This window comes from Echinops telfairi, unplaced genomic scaffold, assembly GCF_000313985.2.
Source record: "Echinops telfairi isolate 266 unplaced genomic scaffold, ASM31398v2 ScPeMD7_443;HRSCAF=831, whole genome shotgun sequence".
Classification (NCBI taxonomy): domain Eukaryota; kingdom Metazoa; phylum Chordata; class Mammalia; order Afrosoricida; family Tenrecidae; genus Echinops; species Echinops telfairi.
Genome location: NW_022104341.1, coordinates 5,919,931 through 5,940,633, shown reverse-complemented (window position 1 = coordinate 5,940,633; position 20,703 = coordinate 5,919,931). Strand labels below are relative to the sequence as shown.

The following is a 20,703-nucleotide window of genomic DNA, read 5'->3' as shown; positions in this document are numbered from 1 at the left end:
CCCCAGTCTTCTCTGGACCTGGCATGGCCTGGGGGGGCGGGCAGCCAGCTGTGGTCATATCTGGCTTCTGAGTGAGTGCCATCTGGGCTAGTAAGCTAGGAACCTGAGCCCAGGAGGCTGGGTGCCACTGTCTGCCCAGCCCCCCGCCCCCTAGGAGGCTAGGAGGCCCCAGACAACCCCTCTGCCTCCTTCCCTTCTGAGGGGCAGAAAGGGACCCGGCCCAGGGCCACAGGCTTCTTGGCAGCCGGTGCCTGGAGGCAACCTCCTGGTTTCCTCCTGGGTGGGTTTCGTGTTTTCTTCTCTCAGTCGGGAACAGACCAGCATTTGCCTCTGCACATCTTGTCCCTGGGTGCTGAGGTGTTTTCTCCTCGTCATTGTTTGGGGTGGGGTGTAGCGCGAGGGGAGAATAAAATAAACTTGAGCTATTTTGGTAATGGAGGGAAGAGCAGAGCCAAGCAGATGGGCCTAGGAACTGGGGAGGCCCTGGGGCCCTCGCTTCCGCCAGTGGCCAGTGGCCAGCAGGGATTCTGGGCCACAAGGCACTCCAGCTATCATTCCATCACACCACTGGCCGGCTGTGACCTCTGGCCCTGCTCAGTGCTGGCGCTTTCTTCAGGCTGGGGGTTGGGGGGGTTGTCAGCCCCGGTGGAGGGCCCCGTCAGGCCCACCCCAGACAGCAGCGGAGAGCTGAAGGCCCAGGTGGTTGGCTGCTGTGGAGCCACCCCCAAACACTTGCGATTCATAGTGTTTTCCGCGGCTGACCTCAGGAAGGAAATCCCCCGGCCTCTCTCCCCTTGGAAAGCTCCACGTACACCCTCAGCATCCTAGTCACACGTGAGCCCCCCTATGTCGAGGCCGGGCATCAAACCTGTACGCTCCACCGCAGAGGGCAGAATCCTACCCCGGAACCGCTGCTGTCCCCGGAGGCCCAATCCCTAGGCCCCTCTTGGCCTAGTCCTTCCCTAGGCATGCTTCCTGGGAGCAGGGTGGAGCACCGCAGAGATTCATTGAGTGCTCCTGTGCCAGGCTCCAGGCTGGGTCTAAAATATAGAGCGCGCCCAGTTCACGGGCGGAGGTGCAGGTGGGGAATGAGGTGACCGGATGGTCCCGGTAACCTGAGATGGAGCACAAGAGGAGGCGCAGGAATTGTCAAACTCAGTAAGGAAGCTCAGTCGGAGCTCAGAGGAGGAAGCAGTCAGCCTCTTCTCTCTGTGGGATTGGGTTTGGGGGCATGTCAGGAGCAATGGTGATGTCGTGGTTAAGTGCTCAACTACGAACTAGAAGGTCGGCAGTTCGAACCCGCCAGCCACACTGCGGAGTAAGATGTGCCAGACTGCTTTTGACAAGATGTGCAGCCTTGGCAGCCCCAGGGGCAGTTTTACTCCGTCCCGGTGGATCTGTGGGGTAGGTGTGGGACTGCTGACCACAAGGTTGATGGTTCAAACCCGTCCCCCGTAGCCACACTGAGGGAAGAAAGCTGAGATTCACTGATCTCCTAAAGGTGTATGGTCTCAGAAACCCCCTATATGGTGACTGCGTTGGCACTGATTCGGCGGCCATGAGTTTGGGCTTCTTGATAGGGAATCTTCAACAAGGGAATAGAAGTTGGGGCTGGCAGGAGGGTAACTACATAATTCCAGGGAGGAGCCAGGTTACAAAGACGTGTGCATGTTCACAAATCATCTTGCAGCTTTGGTAGCACTGAGCCATGTCTGCAAGAGCCCCGAATGGTGCAGTTGTCATACGCTGCCCTGCTAACCACAAGGTCAGCGGTTTGAAACCACCAACTGCTCTGTGGTAGAAAGATGAGGCTTTTTACTTCTGTCGAGAGTGACAGTCTCAGAGACCCGCAGGGGCAGTTCTCCTCTGTCCTGTAGGGTGGCCGTGAGTTGGCATCAACTCGATGGCAGCGAGTTTGGTTTTGGAAGCCATGCCGGGTTGGGGACAAAGGGCACTTCTCAGTCAGGGTGCCAGCCCGAGCAGAGAGGGGATCACATGGGAACCTGGCTAGGCTATAACCAGGAACTGCAGCCGAGGCGATAGTGGTGGGTTCTTGGCCAGTGATTTTGACTGGACTTAATTCCTTCTGGGTTTGAGACTCTGCTCCGGGCAGCCCCGTTTGAGGAGGTCCTGGTGGAACAGTCAAGGCCCAGGCTGCGGTCCTCCCCACCCCCACTCTTGTTCCACCATTGCCTGGGCACTAGGATCTTGCTTCCCTGGAAAGCTCCCGTCTCCCCACGGATCTGCTGGCGGTTTGTTCCTTTCTCCTACACGCTGTCCTTAATATAGGCTGGGCTTTTGTGCCCGCGTCTCCTTCCTTATGTGTATCTGTCCATCTGTCTGCCCAGCCCTTCTTCTTGTGTGGCCCTGCAACCCCCAAGCTGATGCCGCTCATTGAAAAGTCAGTTCTCCGTGACTGGTGTCTGTCACCTCTTTGTGTGGCCTGAGCCAGATTCAGGAAGCTCTGTGCAGAGTTTTACAAGCACTATTTAATTCAGTCCTCGGTCCTGCAAACACACCCACCATGCTCTGGCCTCGGCCTTTGCACTGCTGCCCCCCTGCCTGTCACCAGCTCCCAGCTCCGCACATCCCTCACTCCCGTTAGGGCTCAGACGCTGCCTTGTGACCACCCTCTTTGAAACCACGCCCCCCACCTCCACAGTCCTCATTCCTCTTCATTTCCCTCCTCCAGGTGCTTAAATTGTCCGACATACAGTGGGGGGCGGTTTAAAAGAGTTTGCAGAAAAGTGGAGTCAAAGGTCATGGGGTTTTTCCACGAAGTTTGTGAAGCCTCTTTATACTATATCTTTTACTTACTTGTTGGTTGACGGTCTCCCCCAGCCCCTGCCCCCCACACACAAGTAAACACAAGGGGTAGGGGTGTTTGTCTGATTGCAGGTGCTCCCCAGCACCCAGACCAGTGCTGGGCACATACTGGCTATTCGGTTTTCCATCGACAAACAAGGACCCTAAGGCCCAGAGGTGTCACACTTCACAGACAGCGGAGCTGGACTTGAACAGCCGAGGTGGGGTTGGGAGAGGAGGCCAGTCACAGGGCTGGTCCAGCAGCTGAAACATCTGGGCCTTTGGGGATGGATGGGTCAGCTACTGTAAGACTCTTCTCAAAGGGCTCTCAAACAACAACAGCAGCAATTGTAAGCCAGTACTCCTTTGTAGCCAAAAAAAGAGCCAAGGCCCAGCAGGCGACAGCTCCTCCTCAGGAGGCTGAGCGGGAGGGTGGGGAGGGGCTGGTCCAGGCCAGTGAGCCCTGCTGTGTCCTCCAGCAGGCAGGAGAGGGGCTGCTCCTGGCAGAGCCCGCTCACACTAGCCGTTTTCTGCTTGGTTGGCGCTGACTTCTGGCCGAATGCAAGACACCTGGTCCTCTTCTGTGGAAAACTGACAACTTGGGCCCCCAGAGCTCACACGAGAGCCGGGGCCAGCCACCTCTCTCTCAGCCCTGGTCTCTGCATCTGTAAGACAGCAGAAAGGGCGCTGAGCCGGATGACCTCCCCGACATAGCATCCGTCTTTCAGCTCTACAAAAGAGAGATTCTGTGGCTCTAGATCCAGCTCGCCTTCAATGCGGCCCTGGCACTGCACTGGGCTCTGGCACCACCTCAGCTGTCCTGTCAGCCCTGCTTACCTGTTGCTGTGTGTGGGTGGGGGGTGGCATATGCCCGTCTACGTTAGATGTCGGAGGAGAATTGTGCTTGCTCCAGAGGGCTGCCCAGGGCCGTGATCGTTTGGAAGGAGATCGCTAGGCCTCTGTTCTGAGCCATGTCTGAGTGCATCTGGACTACCAGCCTTTCAGTTAGCAGCCCCGCATGTAACCCTCGGTGCCCCCCAGGGACTCCGTCATGTCAATAACAATTGCCGTGCGGGTGCTCTTTAAGCCGACAGTCACACCACAGGGTGGGTGACCGCACTGCCCCAGTCTCAGAGAGGACACAACAGGCGTCCATCACCTTGCTGCGGGGCAGGGCCTTGACAAGGAACTTGAGTCTTCTCATCTGCGTTTTTTAGCCATTCTTTCCCCTCCTTTCCCCTCCTCTGGGTCCCTGAGGCCCCATCTGGGGGTACAGGGGAGGGAGGGTCAGATGCCCACTTCCAGGCCTGTAGGATGGCCTTGGAGTTGGGGGGGAGGGCAGGGTGTGAGTTGAAAGTCAAGCTCAGCAGATTTGACCTCTAGGCAGAGGTGTTGCCGCTGCCTCCTCCCAGGCCCCCTCCGCCCAGGGAGGCCCCAGGTCAGTGGAACTGTGAGAAGGAAGGGGGAGGTGGGAGAAGATCCAGGGAGCCCTGAATGCCAGCCAGCTCAACCACTCACCAAGGAAGTCTGCTTAGGGGCTAACGTGGGGGCTAAGGGAAGAATCAGGGCTTGAAGCGGAGCCTGCCAGAGCCCAGGCGCATGGCTCCCCGGCTCCTCAGAGTGTGGGCTTCCTGAGGTCCCCCAGCCTGGAGAGGGCTCAGGGGAGACTGAGGTTCTCCCTGTTCCTTTGACCAGATGGACTAGGGGGCAAGAGCTCCAAGATGTCAAGAGACCCGGATGCAGTTTGATCCTGACCAAGTCATCTGCCTCCGTGTGCCTCTATTTCCCCCTGAGAAATGGGCACACGGGGAGGCTACCCTTGACCTCTCTCATCTTCTGAAAGAGGGTGGCGGGGAAAAGAACCAATGTGTTTGTCTGAGACAAAGGTGAGTGGAGGCGGCAGGAGTCCAGGAGGGGTGGTGTGCACCTCTGTATGCATCAGAAGGATTCCTTTGACTACTGGGGACTGAGCCCTTGGGGGTGGCGGCCAAGCAAGGCAGTGGCCAGCTCCTGGGCCCTTCCCAATGGCTGGGCAGGCCCGCCTCCCACTCCCGTGCCCTGTGCTCAGCCCCCTTGGCAGCACTTCCTGAACTTGTTTTTCCGAATCACTAATTAACTTCAAGCCCAGGCTCCCAGGTGGGCTGGGTCTCTTGGCTAACTTTACTGTGGAGAGAAAAGCTCTCTCTTCCTGGCAGAGCTAGGCTATGCTGTCCCCATCCCTGCCCCCAACTCCCAGGGCTGCCTCTACTGTGACAGTAGGCAGAGCAGGTGGGCAAAGCCAAGCTTGGCTCCCCAGTGCCGCCACCACGCAAGCACCCACACCGACTTCTCTCTGGGTGGCCATGGAGAGTCATTCATCCAAGGCCCCATGGGACTGTGTTGTTTGGTCAGTCTGTTTCTCAAAGGAGGGGAAAGGAGGCCATAAAAGGAATCTGACATTGGCCTTTCGGGGCAGGAGAAGCATCAGGCAAGGTGGGAAGGAACTCCATCCGTAGCCCTCTTTCCTACCCCAGCCTTCGCAGCTACTTCTTGTCAACCAATCCATGCTATAGAATGAATCAGATCAGCCATCCAGCACGGGGCAGGAATCCAGTCTAGCCAGTGGTACATATCCCTACGGGTGAAGCAGCAGGCAACAGGGAGCTGCCCAGGAGCACTGCCAGTAATTCAGAAAAGGCTTTACTGGGCCTGCGGATTGACCCTGCCTTGTGGCGTAGTGGGTTACGCGTGGGGCTGCTTACCTCAAAGCCAGTAGTTCCAAATCACCAGCCACTCCCTGTAGGAGAGAGATGAGGCTTTCTACCCCTGTAAAGGTACAGTCTCAGAAACCCAGTGGAGCAGTTCTAGTTTGCCCAAAAGCACCTATATGAGTCAGAATTGACTCGAGGGAAGCCGGCTTGGGTTTGCTGGGTTGTTTTGTTTTGTTTTGGTGCTCGGTTGCTAATGCACAGGCTGGAAGTTCAAGTCCACCCAGAAGCACCTCGGAAGAAAGGCCTGGCAATCCACTCTGCCAACTAGTCACTGAAAACGCTGTGCAGCACACGGGTTGTCATGAGTTGGCGATCAAAACAGATACAATGGAGAGGAGAGGGGACGGCAGCCCGGCTCAAGACAAAGCTCAGCCTCCCGGAGTTAGAGAGTTCTGAGTTCAGATGTGGCCTCCACCCCTCTAGGCTGTGTGACCTTCAGCAAAGTAGCCAAGTCCTTCCCTCCAGACCCCCGCCGCTGTGCAGTGGCCATCTCTGATCTTCAGCTTCTGTGTAGAATGAGAAGATGAGACCTGGTTCCCAGGACCCCTGGGAAACCCGAAGGAGATGCTGCCTGGGGATCCTGCCTAGAGTGCCTGTCAGTGCCAGGCCCAGTGCGGACAGCCAGCGGATGCCCCTTCCCAACATTCCTTCCTCCGTCCGGCTGGCTCACTGACTTTTCTCAGGCTGACCCCGCTGTGTTCTCCCTTGGTGTTTTGTGCCCTGCTCCTCCCGGCGAAGACTCCCAGGGAGGACAGCATTTCTGAGGGGCGGCCTGGCTCCTTGTTGGATGGGATAAGCCCACAGCCAAGGAGACACGGTGGAGCAGACGGGGGAGCCCACTTGTTTTGGAGCCTTGGACTCCTCTAACCTGCCTGAGGAGGCCTAGTCCTCTTCTTAGGAAGGACGCCCACTCCACCCACCAAGGGAGACAGGCTGCAGACCAGCGCCTGGCAACTGGTGTCCTGACAGTGGTGGATGGCATCGCGTGAATAGCCGATGAAGGCTGCATAATTGGTGTTATTACACACGCATCTCATCTCCATTCATAACGATTGGACGCTTCAACCCGCGGCTCCTCTAGCAAGTGCCGCTCTCCTCATTCCAGCCGGAATCCCTGCAGCTGCCAGCATCTGCTGCTGCCACTCTAGAAACTGATGGGCACATGCTGTTTCTCCCTGGAGCTCCATGTCCCAGCACGCGGGAGGGAGCTGGCATCTCTGGGCAGACCACCCTGTTTCCTGCCAGCATGTTACCTTCCTCCAGAATACTTACTGCCCCACCGTTTGGGGCAGTCATCAGGGACATCCTGGGGCAAGAAGCAAGGGCCAGGGCTGGGGCATGTGGCCCGAGGGGTAGGTCGTGGTGGCTGGAGCTGTGGGTGCTAGATGTGACTGGCAGAAAGGCCTCACCATTCCCCCAGCCCCCTCCTCTGTGCATATTCCCTCAAACAGTGGACTTCAAACTTTAGAATACAGCAGAATTATCTAGAAGGCTTGTTAAAGCAGATCTCTGGACCCCGCCCGCACCCAGAGTGTCTTTATTCTGTAGGTTTGGGTGGGCCCCAGGAGTTTGCCTTTCTAGCCAGTTGGAGTCTCTGGGTGGTGCAGTTAATGAGCTGTCTTTTTCTAGTGCTGCTATAGCAGAAATACCACAAGTGGATTCTTTTAATAAATAGACATGTAGTCTCATGGTGCAGAAGGCTACAAGTCCGAATTCCAAGTGCCCGCTCTAAGCAGAAGACTACCTATGGCTCTGGAGGAAGGTCCTCTCACCTTTCAACATCTGGGGCCCCACTCTTCCTTGGCGATCTCCATATTCCGTGGCATCCCTCTTCCCCTGGGTCTAGGAGGTTCTCAGTGCAAGGGCCCTGGATCCAGAGGATGTGCTCTGCTCCCAGATTTTCTGCCTTGGTGGGAATCAGGTCCCTCTGCTCTCAGCTCTCTTGTGTGTCTAAGATACCTCAAGCAAGGTTGGCTTTAGATACAGTCTAGTCCGGTAGATTGTATCCTGCCTTATTAACACAACTGCCTCCACTCATGCTTGGTTTGAATCAGAGAAGTTAAGTTAATTATACTAGAATGCAGAGTGAGGGATGTTTATATCCCGTTAGTCAAGCAAATACAAATTTTTTTTGTGGGGGGGGAACAATTTTCTACAATAGCCACTACCTGAAAAGGTTGGAGACACCAGTCTACCCAGATATACGTCAGGATAAAGGCCTGGTGAGTTTTGAAAAAAAAAACAAACCCCCAAAACGAGTCAGCCCTTGAAAATCTTTTAGAACCGGACCCACGTGGAGTCAAAGTGGATTTGAAGGCAACTATTTTGAACCAGTTTCCAGACACTACGGCTGCTCCTAAGCTAGGGCAGGCTCCCTTGGGAGCCACTGCCTTACACTCCTGCCGTGGCCTGGGCACCCCCACAGCCCCAGCGGAGAGCTGTCAGCAGTGCAGATGCCCTGGCCCTGCTGTAGACCTGACGCAGAGGAACCGTTCCAGTTTGAGGGGCCTCAGACCACAGATGGGTTAGAGGTGGACGGAGGAGTGAGTAGATTGCAGGCAGGGCTGGGCAGCTCTACTTCCCTGGCCCAGGGCTACCAGCTAAGAGCACAGTCGAGCCCCCCCCCCCCGCCCCCCTGCACTGGAATGGTGGTAACAATGGGGAGGCACTGCCTTAGGGCAGCCAAGCAGTGGAATCCAGACCCCCTGGGGATTCCCGCTCAGAGGGCTGCCCAGGGTGGTGATCTTTTGGAAGGAGAACACCAGGCCTCTATTCTGAAGCATGTCTGGCTGCATCTGAACTATCAACCTTAAATTAGGGTCCCAGCACGTAACCATTGGTGCCACCCAGGGACTCGGTCATGTCAGTAAGAACTGTCATTTGTGTATCCCTGCCTCTGTGCATATCCCCTGAGCCAAGCTCCTGCCGAGCAGGTGACCTGACAGTCACACCACAGGGTGGGCACCAGAGTCGCCCTCTTTTTACACAGCATGCCCGGGCAGTCCGGCCCCTGGCCAAGCCATCTAGCCAGGGGTCCTACGCTCTCCTTTGCCCCTCATCTCCTAATCGCCGTTGACACGTCCACCAGGCAGTCTCGTGCCCCAGGCCCCTCCCTTCCCCCAAAAGGGGCGCCCTGGGCCCAGACCTGTCTGACAGCTACTGCCTCCCCCACCCCACAGGTGGTGGCCTTCGCCTCGCTCTTCTTCATTCTGGTCTCCATCACCACCTTCTGCTTAGAGACCCACGAGGCCTTCAACATCGACCGCAACGTGACGGAGATCCACCGCGTGGGGAACGTCACCAGCGTGCGCTTCCGGCGGGAGGTGGAGACGGAGCCCATGCTGACGTACATCGAGGGCGTGTGCGTGCTGTGGTTCACGCTGGAGTTCCTGGTGCGCATCGCGTGCTGCCCCGACACGCTGGACTTCGTCAAGAACCTGCTCAACATCATCGACTTCGTGGCCATCCTGCCCTTCTACCTGGAGGTGGGGCTGAGCGGGCTGTCTTCCAAGGCTGCGCGCGACGTGCTGGGCTTCCTGCGCGTGGTGCGCTTCGTGCGCATCCTGCGCATCTTCAAGCTGACGCGCCACTTCGTGGGGCTGCGCGTGCTGGGCCACACGCTGCGCGCCAGCACCAACGAGTTCCTGCTGCTCATCATCTTCCTGGCGCTGGGCGTGCTCATCTTCGCCACCATGATCTACTACGCCGAGCGCATCGGCGCCAGGCCCTCCGACCCCCGGGGCAACGACCACACCGACTTCAAGAACATCCCCATCGGCTTCTGGTGGGCCGTGGTCACCATGACGACGCTGGGCTACGGGGACATGTACCCTAAGACGTGGTCGGGCATGCTGGTGGGCGCGCTGTGTGCACTGGCTGGCGTGCTCACCATCGCCATGCCGGTACCCGTCATTGTCAACAACTTCGGCATGTACTACTCCCTGGCCATGGCCAAGCAGAAGCTGCCCAAGAAGCGGAAGAAGCACGTGCCACGGCCGCCCCAGCTGGAGTCGCCAATCTACTGCAAGTCTGAGGAGACGTCGCCCCGGGACAGCACCTACAGCGACACCAGCCCCCCTGCCCGGGAGGAGGGGATGCTGGAGAGGAAACGGGCAGGTGAGACGCCCTCTGGGGGCTGAGGAAACCCCCTAGCTAGATGAGCCCTTGGAATCTGGGATTGGGTTGTGTTGCTTAAGGCCTGCGTGTCTGAAGGCAGTGGGAGAAAGACAAGGCTTTCTACTCTGGTAAAGGCGGACAGCTTTGGAAGCCCATGGGGCAGTTCTACCCTGCCCCATGGGGTCACTGTGAGTCAGAATTGACTCAATGACAGTGAGTTTTCTGAAGGCCAAGTATTGAGACTGAATTTCTCTCTCTTCTGATTCTCTGAGAGCGTCCTGAACCTCAAGACTCAACACCAACAACAACCACCTCACTGCCATGGAGTCAGTTCTGACTGACAGTGATCCTATAGGACAGGGTAGAACTGCCCCTGTGGGTTTCGGAGGCTATATATCTTTAAGAGAGCCAAAAGCCTCATCTTTCTCCTGGGGAGCAGCTGGTGGTTTCAAACTGCTGACCGTGTGATTAACAGCCCAGTATGTAATCCACTACAGCACCAGGGCTCCTTCCTGAACCTCAGGGCCTTGGAATGAGCATCCCACCCAATGTAGACTATGCACAGGATTGTAGATTAGAAGGTCTGGTTTATAATGCCATCTTGAGATGGTCCCTGTCACTCATGTTCTCCGGGCAGTTTCCTCACCTATGAAGTGGACATGGTAACAATGCCCTACTCCCCAGACATGAATGAGTCCTGACTGAGTGACAGATGGAAGCACGCACAAATGTCAGGCACTGTCGTTATTTGCAGGAGAACAGGGCAGCTGTTCCCCCAAGGTGCATCAACACATGAATCACTTCTTCCCCAGTGTTGGAGTCTAGTGTCTCTTGGCCTAATAAATGTGATAACGTAACAGCAGTGGGAGGTTGCCTTCTGTTCACACAAATGAGACTGGAGTCCTGGGTGGCGGGTTGACATGGCACGGAGGGGGCTGCAGAGGGAGTAGCCCAGAGGGTGTTGGCGTGGAGGGGGAGAGGAGAAGCTGGTGCCTGCGCCCTGAGAATGGAGGCCTAGGGGCTGCTCTTGTTCTTAGAGGATGGGAAAACTCATTCTAACAAAGCCTTCGCCAGAGTCAGGAGACAGGAGAGGAAATCAGGTTGCCCACGGTGGGATGGAGTTAGGCTAGAGAGTAGAAGGTGCCCAGTCACTTAGGGATGGAAGGGGCTCTGGGGAGCGGCTGGGGCTCCTGGTGTGGGAGCCCTTGGATATGGGCCATCTGGGAGCTTGGCCCTGGCAATGAAGTGGGACTAGTTCTCCAGGGGACGTGCCTGACTTAGGACCCTCCCCGGTGGCCTGTTGGCATGTGCCCACCATGCGTGCTGATGGCCACTCAGTCCAGGGCTCACTGATCAGCTGACACCATCAAAGACCTTGATAGAGAAGCACCAGGCTCCCCTCTGTCAGAGATCCTCATTCACCATCCCTGACTATTTCTTAGCCCAGTGCACTGAAGGAGCCCAGGAGTCCTGGTAGCACAGTGGGTTAAACAACAGGCTGTCACCTGAACGGTCAGCAGTTCAAATGCACCAGCTATTCTCTAAGAGAAAAATGAGGCCACCTGCCTCCATAATATTTACATCCTTGGAGATCTAGTTCTGCTCAGACCTATAGGGTCCTTAGGAGTTGGCATTGACCCCACGGTAGTGGCCAGGTAGTGGAGCCCACAGCCCAGGGCATCTCAGCTGTGCTCTGAGAGAACCTTCATGTCAGGACCCAGGTCTTGCACTCAGGCAACGTCTGTCACACGGTGGCCCTGCCAGCCCAGCCCTTAGCCTGACTGTAATGGGCCCAAACTCCAGACAATGGAACAGTCCTTGTCCTCCAAATCCAAGGACCCAGCTTCCCCGGAGCTGCTGCCTAACAGACGGGGGACTGATGCTCAGAGCCCACACAGAAATCAGAGCCTTCACCACCTCCACCACCGCCGTCACCCTCATCCCCACCCCCACTACCACCATCACCTCTACCACCATTGTCCCCTTTACCACCATCCCCACCTCCACCACCCCAACCATCATCACCTCTACCACCATTACCATCACCACTACCACCACCCCCACTACCACCATCACCATCACCTCTACCACCATCGTCCCCTTTACCACCATCCCCACTACCATCCCCACCTCCACCAGCCCAACCATCACCACCTCTACCATCCCAACCATCATCATCTCCACCACCATTACCATCACCACTACCACCACCCCCACTACCACCATCACTCCCCCACCCACACACACAGAAGCGGGCATTCTCTACGGAAATGCAAACTTACCACATGTCAGTCTAAGCCAGACCTGAACCCAAGCTCCACACTCACTGACACTGAGTTGATGCCGACTCGTAGCTCCCTAAGGACAGAATAGAACTGCCTCTGTGGGTTTCCGAGATGATAAATCTTTACGGGAATGGAAAGCCTCCTCTTTCTCCCACAGATCCAAGTGATTTCAAACAGCTGGCGTTTGCCGCCTGCCTTGAGCTAGCTGGTCTAGGGTAGCCCTCAGCAGGGGGCCAGTGGGGGGCTCTCTGCTGGAGGATATCTGGGGTGGTCCCCTGCTCCCACAGAAGACCTTCAGCCAAGGCTGAGAAAGGAGCACGTGTTGACCTTCAGGTGCGGATGAGAAAGCGGGGCAGCCCCTCACTCCCTCTGTCTGCTCCCCCAGACTCCAAGCAAAACGGGGATGCAAATGCTGTGCTGTCCGATGAGGAGGGGGCCGGCCTCACACAGCCCCTGGCCTCCGCCCCCACTCCAGAGGAGCGCCAGGCCGTGCGCCGAGCGGGCACCCGAGACAGAAACAAGAAGACCACAGCCTGCTTCCTGCTCAGCGCCGGGGACTACGCCTGTGCCGATGGCAGTGTCCGGAAAGGTACGGCCCCTCAGGCTGGGCAGGTGGGGAGCCCCCATCTGTGGGCTGAGTCTCCCCACCAGAGCTTGAGCTCTCCACCCCCGCTGAGGCCATGGCCACCATCCCCTCTGCCTTGGACACGCCCCCGCTTTTAAAGGCAGCGCCCTGGTCACCCAGGTTCTGTATTAGTAAGGTCTTTAGCACCCCAAAGGGCACACAAGCCCACCCCACCCCAGGTGGCCAGTCGGAAGAGCTCTGGAAGGCAGGTCTAGATGGTGGCGGACATCAGTGCCCTCTGAGTGTGCTGCCATTCCCAGGCCTGGCTCATCAGGGTGCCCCACTGGGCCACTCCACCCCCCACCCCACCCCCAGGCCTCCCATAAGCACAGCTCAGACTCCCTAGCAAATAGGCCCAGGCACAGCCTGGCAAGCAGAGGCTCCTTGGGCCCCACCTCCTCCCATCCTGCACGGAGGCTCTGGAGCCCAGACAGGCTAGTCCAGCTCTGCAGGCACCTGCAGCAGCACTGGCCTCTTGAGACAGAGCCAGATGGAGGTCCTGTCTGTAGCAGCGTAGGGAGGGCGGCTGGACTTCCACCACCAGGCCCCATGCCAAGGGCAGGAGCAGGGGCAGAGGCAGAGCAGACGTTGGGCAGTGGAGCAGAGCATCCTGGCCGGCAAAGGTGAGGCAGGAATCATGGGGGCTGGCTGAGGGCTGGAGGGGGTGGGGCTTTAGGGGTCTCCAGGCCAGGGGCTCATTCTGCCAGTTCACAGTCAGCTTCCTGTCTTTCTTGTGACTCCAAACATCTTGCGGAGTCCCTGGACAAACTCAGCTCCCCCTCACAACATCCTTGGCTTCTCTGCCCTCTTCTCAGCCAGCCGTGACTCAGCCAGGCCCCTGACTGCAGCTGGTTTGGGGTGCCCGAACCCCAGAGCTAGCCTGGAAGGAGGGAGGAGGGGCAGTGGCTGTTGCAGGAATAGGCTGGGGTGCCTCCTCTCCCTACTCAGGCTGCCCCCTCACCTACCCTGCCTGTGTAGCACCGTCTAGGCCCCACCCCCACCTGCCTGGGCTCTTTCCATCCACGGCCTCCTCTTCCCGTGGGATTCTAGGCCGGCCTGACACCAGCCAGGGCTGAGTGGTGTGTCTCCCGCTTGGCTGGCATTGCGAGTGGCAGAAGCAAGAACAGTGGTGTGGCAGCTGGGAGGAGATGGCCCAGAGGCTCTGTCTGCTAAGGGGCTGCAGGTGGCTTGTGGGCAGACCTGGAACCTAGCCTGTGTCCCTCACTGCCCTTGGCCTCTGTCCGCCCCATCCCTGGGCTCCAATATGCCTTTCCCTGCCTACTCCAGCCTCCAGCCTCTGGCTTCCCCTGTGTGCTTCCAATGGGTGTCCAGCTGGAATGTGGGAAGCAGGTTACCCCACCACACAGGCCCCTGGACAAAACGCCTGAGAGCCCTGTGCCCTGGCATCCCTGTGCTGCAAGGCTCAGACAGGTGGGGAGGTCTGGAAGAGGCAGAGGGTGTAGTCGTGGAGGGATGGTGTGTTTTTGAGGCCGGTGTCACCTGGGGAAAAGAGGTGGTGTGTGTGCGTCTTTGTCCCCCACCAACCCTCTGGGGTTCTCATGGGGCCCGGCCGCTCTGATTTCAAGATGCCTCCACACAGCATGGCAACAAGCACACAGCTCAGCCAATCAGAGTGACCTTAGAGAGGGAACAGGTGGGTTGCTGGGAAACGGGCCCTGCTCAGCAAGTGTGGCAATTAGCGGTGCCAAACTCCCAGCGCGCGCAGGCACCTTTCCCCGCGCCCCGCGCCACGGTGCTCTGTAGTCAGACTGAGTCAGGACCCGGAGCTGCTAGGTCTCCCCAGCCACCAGCACCAGCCTTCTTAGCTGGAGACTGCCCACGTGTTAGAGGGTGAACCCTGGGCTGGTGCTGTCTGGGGCACCCAGACAGGTGCCCGGCGAGGGCTGTGAGCTCTCTGTACGGCTGGGCTCTGGAGGAGGGGGAGGTGAACTTACTTGAGGGCGAGTAGAGGGATCTAGGGGCCCTAGTCTGTTTTCCGGAGCCTTCCTGGGGAGAGCCAGCCCCCTCCACCCCAGCAGGGTGCCTGCCCGTAGGGGCCCTGCGGCCCGGATCCTCTGGAGCCGTGCTACCCAGGACTGCGCCCCTGACCCATGTGCCTTTTCTTCACCAAGGCTGCGGCGAAAAGTCCTGGAGTCTAAACAACATAGCCGGTGCAGCTGGAACCAGTCTGGGGCTGTCTCCACTGGCGTCGCGATTCAGCTCACCCTACCCTCCGAGAAAGCTCCCGCTCTCCCACCCCTTCCACCCCCTCACCAGCCCACAGCCAGGACACCCTGCCCCTTAGCTGCAGCCTCCCTCGCTGCATGGCTCCCACTCGGGCACGGGCACGGGCACTCCCATGCCCTCCCTGCCCTGCCGCCCAGCTCCCAGACCTCCCTGGGCTCAGTACTGCCCACAGACTGGGGTGAGGGGTGGGATGAGGAGGAGGAATGTGCCCCGCAGCCTCTCTCCGAACACAGCCAGCTCCCCAAATGGCCAGCTCTGCACTCCAGAACAACTGGGGATTGCATCCGGGGCCTCTACCCCACTCGCCCCTGCCTGGGCCATAGGTGCCAGGTCACCCAGGATCAGGCTTTCTGAGCCCTGCCTCCCTCTCAGGGACCCCCACTGTGGGCCAAGCCCACTTACAGGAGGCCAGACCGCTGGGCTGGGGAGCCGAGCCTACCTTTCCCTATTTTTAATCATAGAGAATGCAGTTCCATTTCACCTGGCTTTGAATCAGCAGCCAAAATGAGCCTGCAATGGAAGGTCTCTGTCTGTCTGTCTGTCCATCCCCTACCAGTGGGGGGCTAAGGCTGCCACATGGGGCACTCTCTGTGAGTGCCCGAGGGGCCTGCATGCCCTGAGGAGCACGGGAGCCTGGTGCTTCCCAGCTCCAGCCAGGGGCGCAGGCAGGGCCTCTAGAGGCAGCCCCCCACGGCTGGCTCATGCCTGGGATGGGACCGCTGAGAGCAGGGACACTGTCCTCCGGGGGCCCTGCCCAGACCCAGCGTGTGGAGCCCGGCGTCCCTGTCTGCGCTGCTTCCTCTGCTTCCCCAGACGGTTTTCTTCCCTCTCCGCCCCCCACAAGCTCCCAGCCCTGCCTCTGAGTCACCTGCCGCTCCCACCAGCCTCTGTGCGCTCCATCCCTGCCAGGACCGGAGACTCATCTAATTTCTATAATTAAGCGTATTCATTTACCTAACGAGCCCGGGAGCACAGGTTTGTGAGTCACCGAGAGGGCAGGAGTACACCTTGGGCAGGGGCAGCTGAGGGAACGTGTGCCACCCCGGCCCCGCCTGCTCCTGCACATCCCTCAGGCAGTACGGGATGCTGTGGCCCGGCCTGGCTGCTGCACCCCTCCCCCAGCAGTGGCCCCCAGCAAGGCTCTCTCTGGGGCCTCTCCCACCCAAGGAACTCCTCAGCTGAGACACTTCCTGCTTCACCTGATGGGAATTAGACCTGACAGGAGAGCCGTGAGCCCGGCCATTTTTAGAGTCAGGTTCTGCAACTTTGTGGAGGGAATGACTAAGCCAGGTCCCTGTCTGCTCTTTGTAAAGGGGTGGTGAGGCCACACGAGGAGACCCAACAGGAGGCTGGGAGTCCGGAGGACCATCCGAAAAGGGGCAGGGGATGGGGAAGGCAGAGCGGTGACTGGGACCTACCTCCCCCCCTTCCAGAGGGGGCCCATCTCCCTAAGGCACTGGGGCTCCAGGCTGACACCACCCTCCCCCGAAAGAGGTCTGCGGTGTTGAAGGTGGGTCCTGGCATGCCCTAGCTCTGCTCCAGTCTGTGCGGACCACCTCTCACTTGCTCTCAGGGGCATCTGGGGGACGGCAGGCACGTCAGACTCAGACAGGTCCCCTTCCAGGATAGGAAAGCTTGGGGAGCAGACTGGACAAGCTGGTGCTTGCTCCCCTCACAGCTGAGAATCCTGGTGAGGACAGGCCCAGTTCTGCCCCCGGCACCCAGACTGGACGGGACATGATGAGCTAAGCATCCAGTGGAGTGTGGACACCACACCTATTTTCTCTTCCCCTCGCCTTTCTGGTGCAGGGGACTGAGGCAACTATTTCTGCGGCAGCCTCTCGCTGTCAGGAGTCCAGGTTTCCACAGCACCCACCGCCTCCTCCCCGCCCTACCCCTCCCCTCCCACGGGATGGGCATGCTCACTGCACCCCTAGGGTGGGCACAGATGTCCCTGAGCTTGTGGTGCAGCAGTGCCAGGCTGTTGCCCCGGTGCCTCAGGGAGCCAATCCCTCTGGAAGGGGAGAGACAGGCCCCCGCCAATGGAGAGAATAGGCCAGTCCACCTCCAGCCACCTCTCAGGACCTCTGGGCCTACCCAGCGACCTGGAGAAGGCCAGTGTGGGGCTGCCCTAGGGAAAAACAGCCCCACTGTATGCCCACCAACCTCTCTCTGCAGAGGAGGCAGCCTGCAGAGCTTCAGGCTCTCCCAGGCCTGGGGCCGCCCTCCCTCCCACAGACAGAGTGCAGCTTGCATTCTTGGACCTGTGCTGACTACTGTAGTCCCCAGGTCTTTGCAGAGGACTGGGCCTAGGGGGGACCTCCCAGGTCACTGACCACCAGGTTGAGGTGGAGGTGAAGATAAGGGCTCACAGAGGGCTTGGACTTCTCAATCAAATGCTCAGTCCCTTCCTGGGCAGAGGGGCAGAGCGGGGAGGGTGGAAAACAGCCTCGGGAGGCATTCTTTATCTTACCTGTTTCCAGACCACCCCTGCTGAGGCCACTGCTGTAGCCACAGGCAGGACCAGAGGGCATAGGGCCTATGCACCTGGATGGAGCCCTGAGCGGAGGGGAGTGCAGGGACACACACCAAGGACCCCCTCCCCAACTCTCAGAGGCTCCTGAGGATGGGAAGTTCCTGGAAAAGGCACCCTGATGCCATTGTACCCCCAGTGTAGGCTCATCCACTCCCTAGCTCCCCCTGCACACTTCACCACTTTGCCTTGACTCTCCTGCGACCTCACACCTCACCACCTGCCTGTCCAAGATGCCCCGGCCACCCAGCCTGGCCACCAGTGTGCCTTAGTACCCAGTTGCTGGCAGGGAGGCCCAGAGACCCTGCCCCCACTGGTGAGTTGGGCGTCAGCGTGTATCCAGGCGGTTCTAAAGTGGCCTAGAAAGTTTGGAGCTAGGAGTACTGGGCAGCATGGAAGCATGTTCTCTGCTTGTACCCAGAAAGGGGAGCTGGCAGCCTTGGGCTTCTGTGCTTACTGAGAGGGTCAGAACACACGTCGTCGGCCCAGGGCCAGTCTAGGACGGGAGCCCAGTCTAGGACGGATGCAACCACTACTAGACAAGGAGAGCAGTGGGAACTCCTGGGCGGGCCAGGATGGATGTTGTGCGTGAGGTCTGGACACTGACGCAAACTTCACCTTTACAGGGGGCCTGCCCTGGGACCCTGGGACCGCCTAGCCTCTTAGTAGCTGCAGGGCTGTGGCAAGGTGACCTGGAGGGGCAGAGCCTGCACTCTCGCCCAGCTCTGCAGGGCGACAGCAACCCCTCCCTGTGCTTCCTTAGGGAAACCAGGTGGAGGGAAGATCAGACAGACCCCCAAGACCCGGCCAAGGATGGGATGCAGACAGGCTTCCCGAGGGGCTGCGCTGCTGAACGGCAGGCTCCTTTCCGGCATTCTCTGTGGAGATGGGCACAGCCGCCCTCCCTAACTTCCCCTTCAGCATTCCTGGGAGGCTGTGGGCTGTACATTCCTTCAGATTGAGGAACAGGGCCAGGCCAGGCCTGCCCAGGCAGTGTGCTTAGGAGTCTTAGGGGACAGCCTGGGGTTGTGATGGAAGATGAGGTCAGGTTGGGTTGGAACCTGTCATCGCCTCCAGGCCAGGCTGCAGAGCGTTGGCCCCTCTCCCCACCACACTGGGGCTTTGAAGATCTAGGGCTAGTGGAGCAGGCGTGGAGATGCAATGCTGTAGCATCAGCTGTGTATCATCCTGGCTCGGAGCTGGGTGGGCAGACAGGTGCTGGAAGGGCATGCTACTCCCTGAGGTGTCCCTGCTCTTCCTGGCCTCTTAGTTCTGGGTCCCCCATGCCTCCCAGCTCTGCTCTCAGCCTGCTTCTTAGCCTGCAGCCTGTGGGTCGCTGCAGGCTGCCTCCTAACATCTCACTCTGTCTCTCCCTTTCTTCTGCTGAACTCCTTGCCCCACCCCAGAAGGCAATGTTGAGCCGAAAGCGTGCGTCCCAGTGTCTCATACCTGTGCTCTTTAAACACAGAGACCTGCCAAGACGCCCTCTCGTCCAACTATGCCCAGGCTGAAGTTCTCACCCTCTCTTAAAGCGGCACCAGCGCGAGAGAGACAGGCAGACAGACAGAAAGCCCAAGGCTATAGGGAGACTGGAAAACAGGCAAGAATCTTTCGCTGGAAAAGACTCAGATATCGTTGTTTGCACAGGACTGATGGGAAACCTCCCATGCAACCCTCAGGGCCCGGAGCCATCTGGGCCTGATGTTCTGTTCTACTGTACATTGAAGAGATATATATGCACATATAGTATCTATATTCATACATACTATACTCTTGTGTGTAGTGCACGTGCTATTGGTGGTCTGTCCTCTTGTTAGGCTGTGTCTCCCCAAGTCCGTCCTCCACCCCCACCCCCACCCCTTCCTTCTTCACAGATTTCTCACTGAAAACGTCTGAAATGCCCTGGGGAAGGTGCACCTGGGTGCCACCGGTCCATTTGGCTGGCCCCGTGTTTGACCCTCCCTCTTGAGGGTGTTTCCTAAGGCAGTAGGTGGCCAGTAGAAGACCATCCTGCCCCCTCCCCACAATCACTGCTCCACTAGCCCCTGACCCTACATTGGGTTTCTACCTCCCACCCCACGCCCCAGTTGTGGGGGCTTCCAGGGGCTCCCCCTCAGCCCCCACTCCTCTCTCTGGCCCCACCTGTTTCCTTGCCTAAGGGGGCGTTTCGTCTTACTGTCATCTTTTTGCCCCGACTCCTTTGTCCGTTTGTTTTCAAAGATGCTGCTGGGCAGGCAGGCAGGAACGGGTTCTGTCTGCCCAGCTGGCTCAGGGGTCTGAGAAGGGGACGCCTCCAGCGAGCGAGCGGAGACCAGTTGCAATACTGTACTTCCTGGCCGGTGGCCAGAGCATGAGTGCAATAGCAGAGGCCAGGTGACCCCCTTCAGCCTTGGCCTCTGCCCCCCACCCCAGCTCCACTCCCGTCCCCACCCTGCCGTCCCTGCCCTGTCCCTGGTGTTGGTCCGTCCTTTTCTGAGCTGTCTCCTTGTGTGTGTCTGAGGTGTGCTTAGGCGGGGACCCCCTGCCCTGTCTGCAGGCCTCTGACTGTCATGCTGTGCTGGAACCTCAATAAAGACAACTGGAGCCACCTGGCTGCTCCTGCTGTGACTGTCTGACTTGGCTTCTCCTTTCTCGAGCTGTGTGTTCCGGGACTGTGGGCCTCCCACCCCATCACCTGAGCCACACCACACATGGGCGTCCTGAGTTAAGCAACCTGCCGCCCTACCTGGGACTACAAGGCAGCTCACCTCCTGCTCCAGAGACAAGTGCTCCGAAGGGAGAGATTAGCCTGAGGTCACACAAAGGGAAGATGATTGGGGATGACATGGAACATTGCTGCCCTGCTGCCCCGCCCCGCCGGGAGCAAGGACTGGGTTTGTTGTTTTTTTTAAAGGAATCCCACGTTGTTCCTGCTCATTTGCCAAGCAGACCCTCTCCCTGAAATGGCACCAGCTGTCCATGGGCCTAGAACCTGAGGCTGCCAGTCACAACCATGGCTGAGAGGTGACTGGGGAGCAGGGGTGGGAAATACACACATCCTGGGCCCAGGAAAGATAGGGGTGGTGGGAAGTCTGGGCCACAGGTGGCTTGTCCTTCACCTCACACAGGGCTACATAATGTCCCACTCTGCTACCGGCCCAGTGGCTCAGCAGGGCCCCCACCTGGTCTAGTGTCCGACAGGCACCATCTCAAAATAGTAACCTGGAAAGAAGCACCTGCATTTTCTTTTTCTTTAAAAAAAAATCATTTTATGGGGGCTCATACAACTCTTATCACAACCCATACATCCATCGTGTAAAGCACATTTGTACATTCATTGCCCTCATCATTCTCAAAACATTT

General features: G+C 58.5%; 1 protein-coding gene across 4 annotated transcripts in view; it reads left to right on the top strand.

The window, feature by feature from the left end:
* The window catches only part of KCNC4 (potassium voltage-gated channel subfamily C member 4), a 54,303-nt gene that overhangs the window by 6,318 nt on the left and 27,282 nt on the right, over positions 1–20,703 (top strand). Inside the window, exons 2-4 of one of the 4 annotated variants that reach the window (XM_004699203.3) lie at positions 8,735–9,671; positions 12,342–12,545; positions 18,830–19,968. In XM_004699203.3, coding sequence (XP_004699260.1) covers positions 8,735–9,671; positions 12,342–12,545; positions 18,830–18,891 — 1,203 coding nt within the window. In that variant the 3' untranslated portion in view covers positions 18,892–19,968. Of the gene's footprint in view, positions 1–8,734; positions 9,672–12,341; positions 12,546–14,713; positions 16,725–18,767; positions 19,969–20,703 lie in introns of those variants that run through there. The other 3 variants (XM_004699204.3, XM_030886101.2, XM_045292147.1) reach the window with 3 other exon arrangements.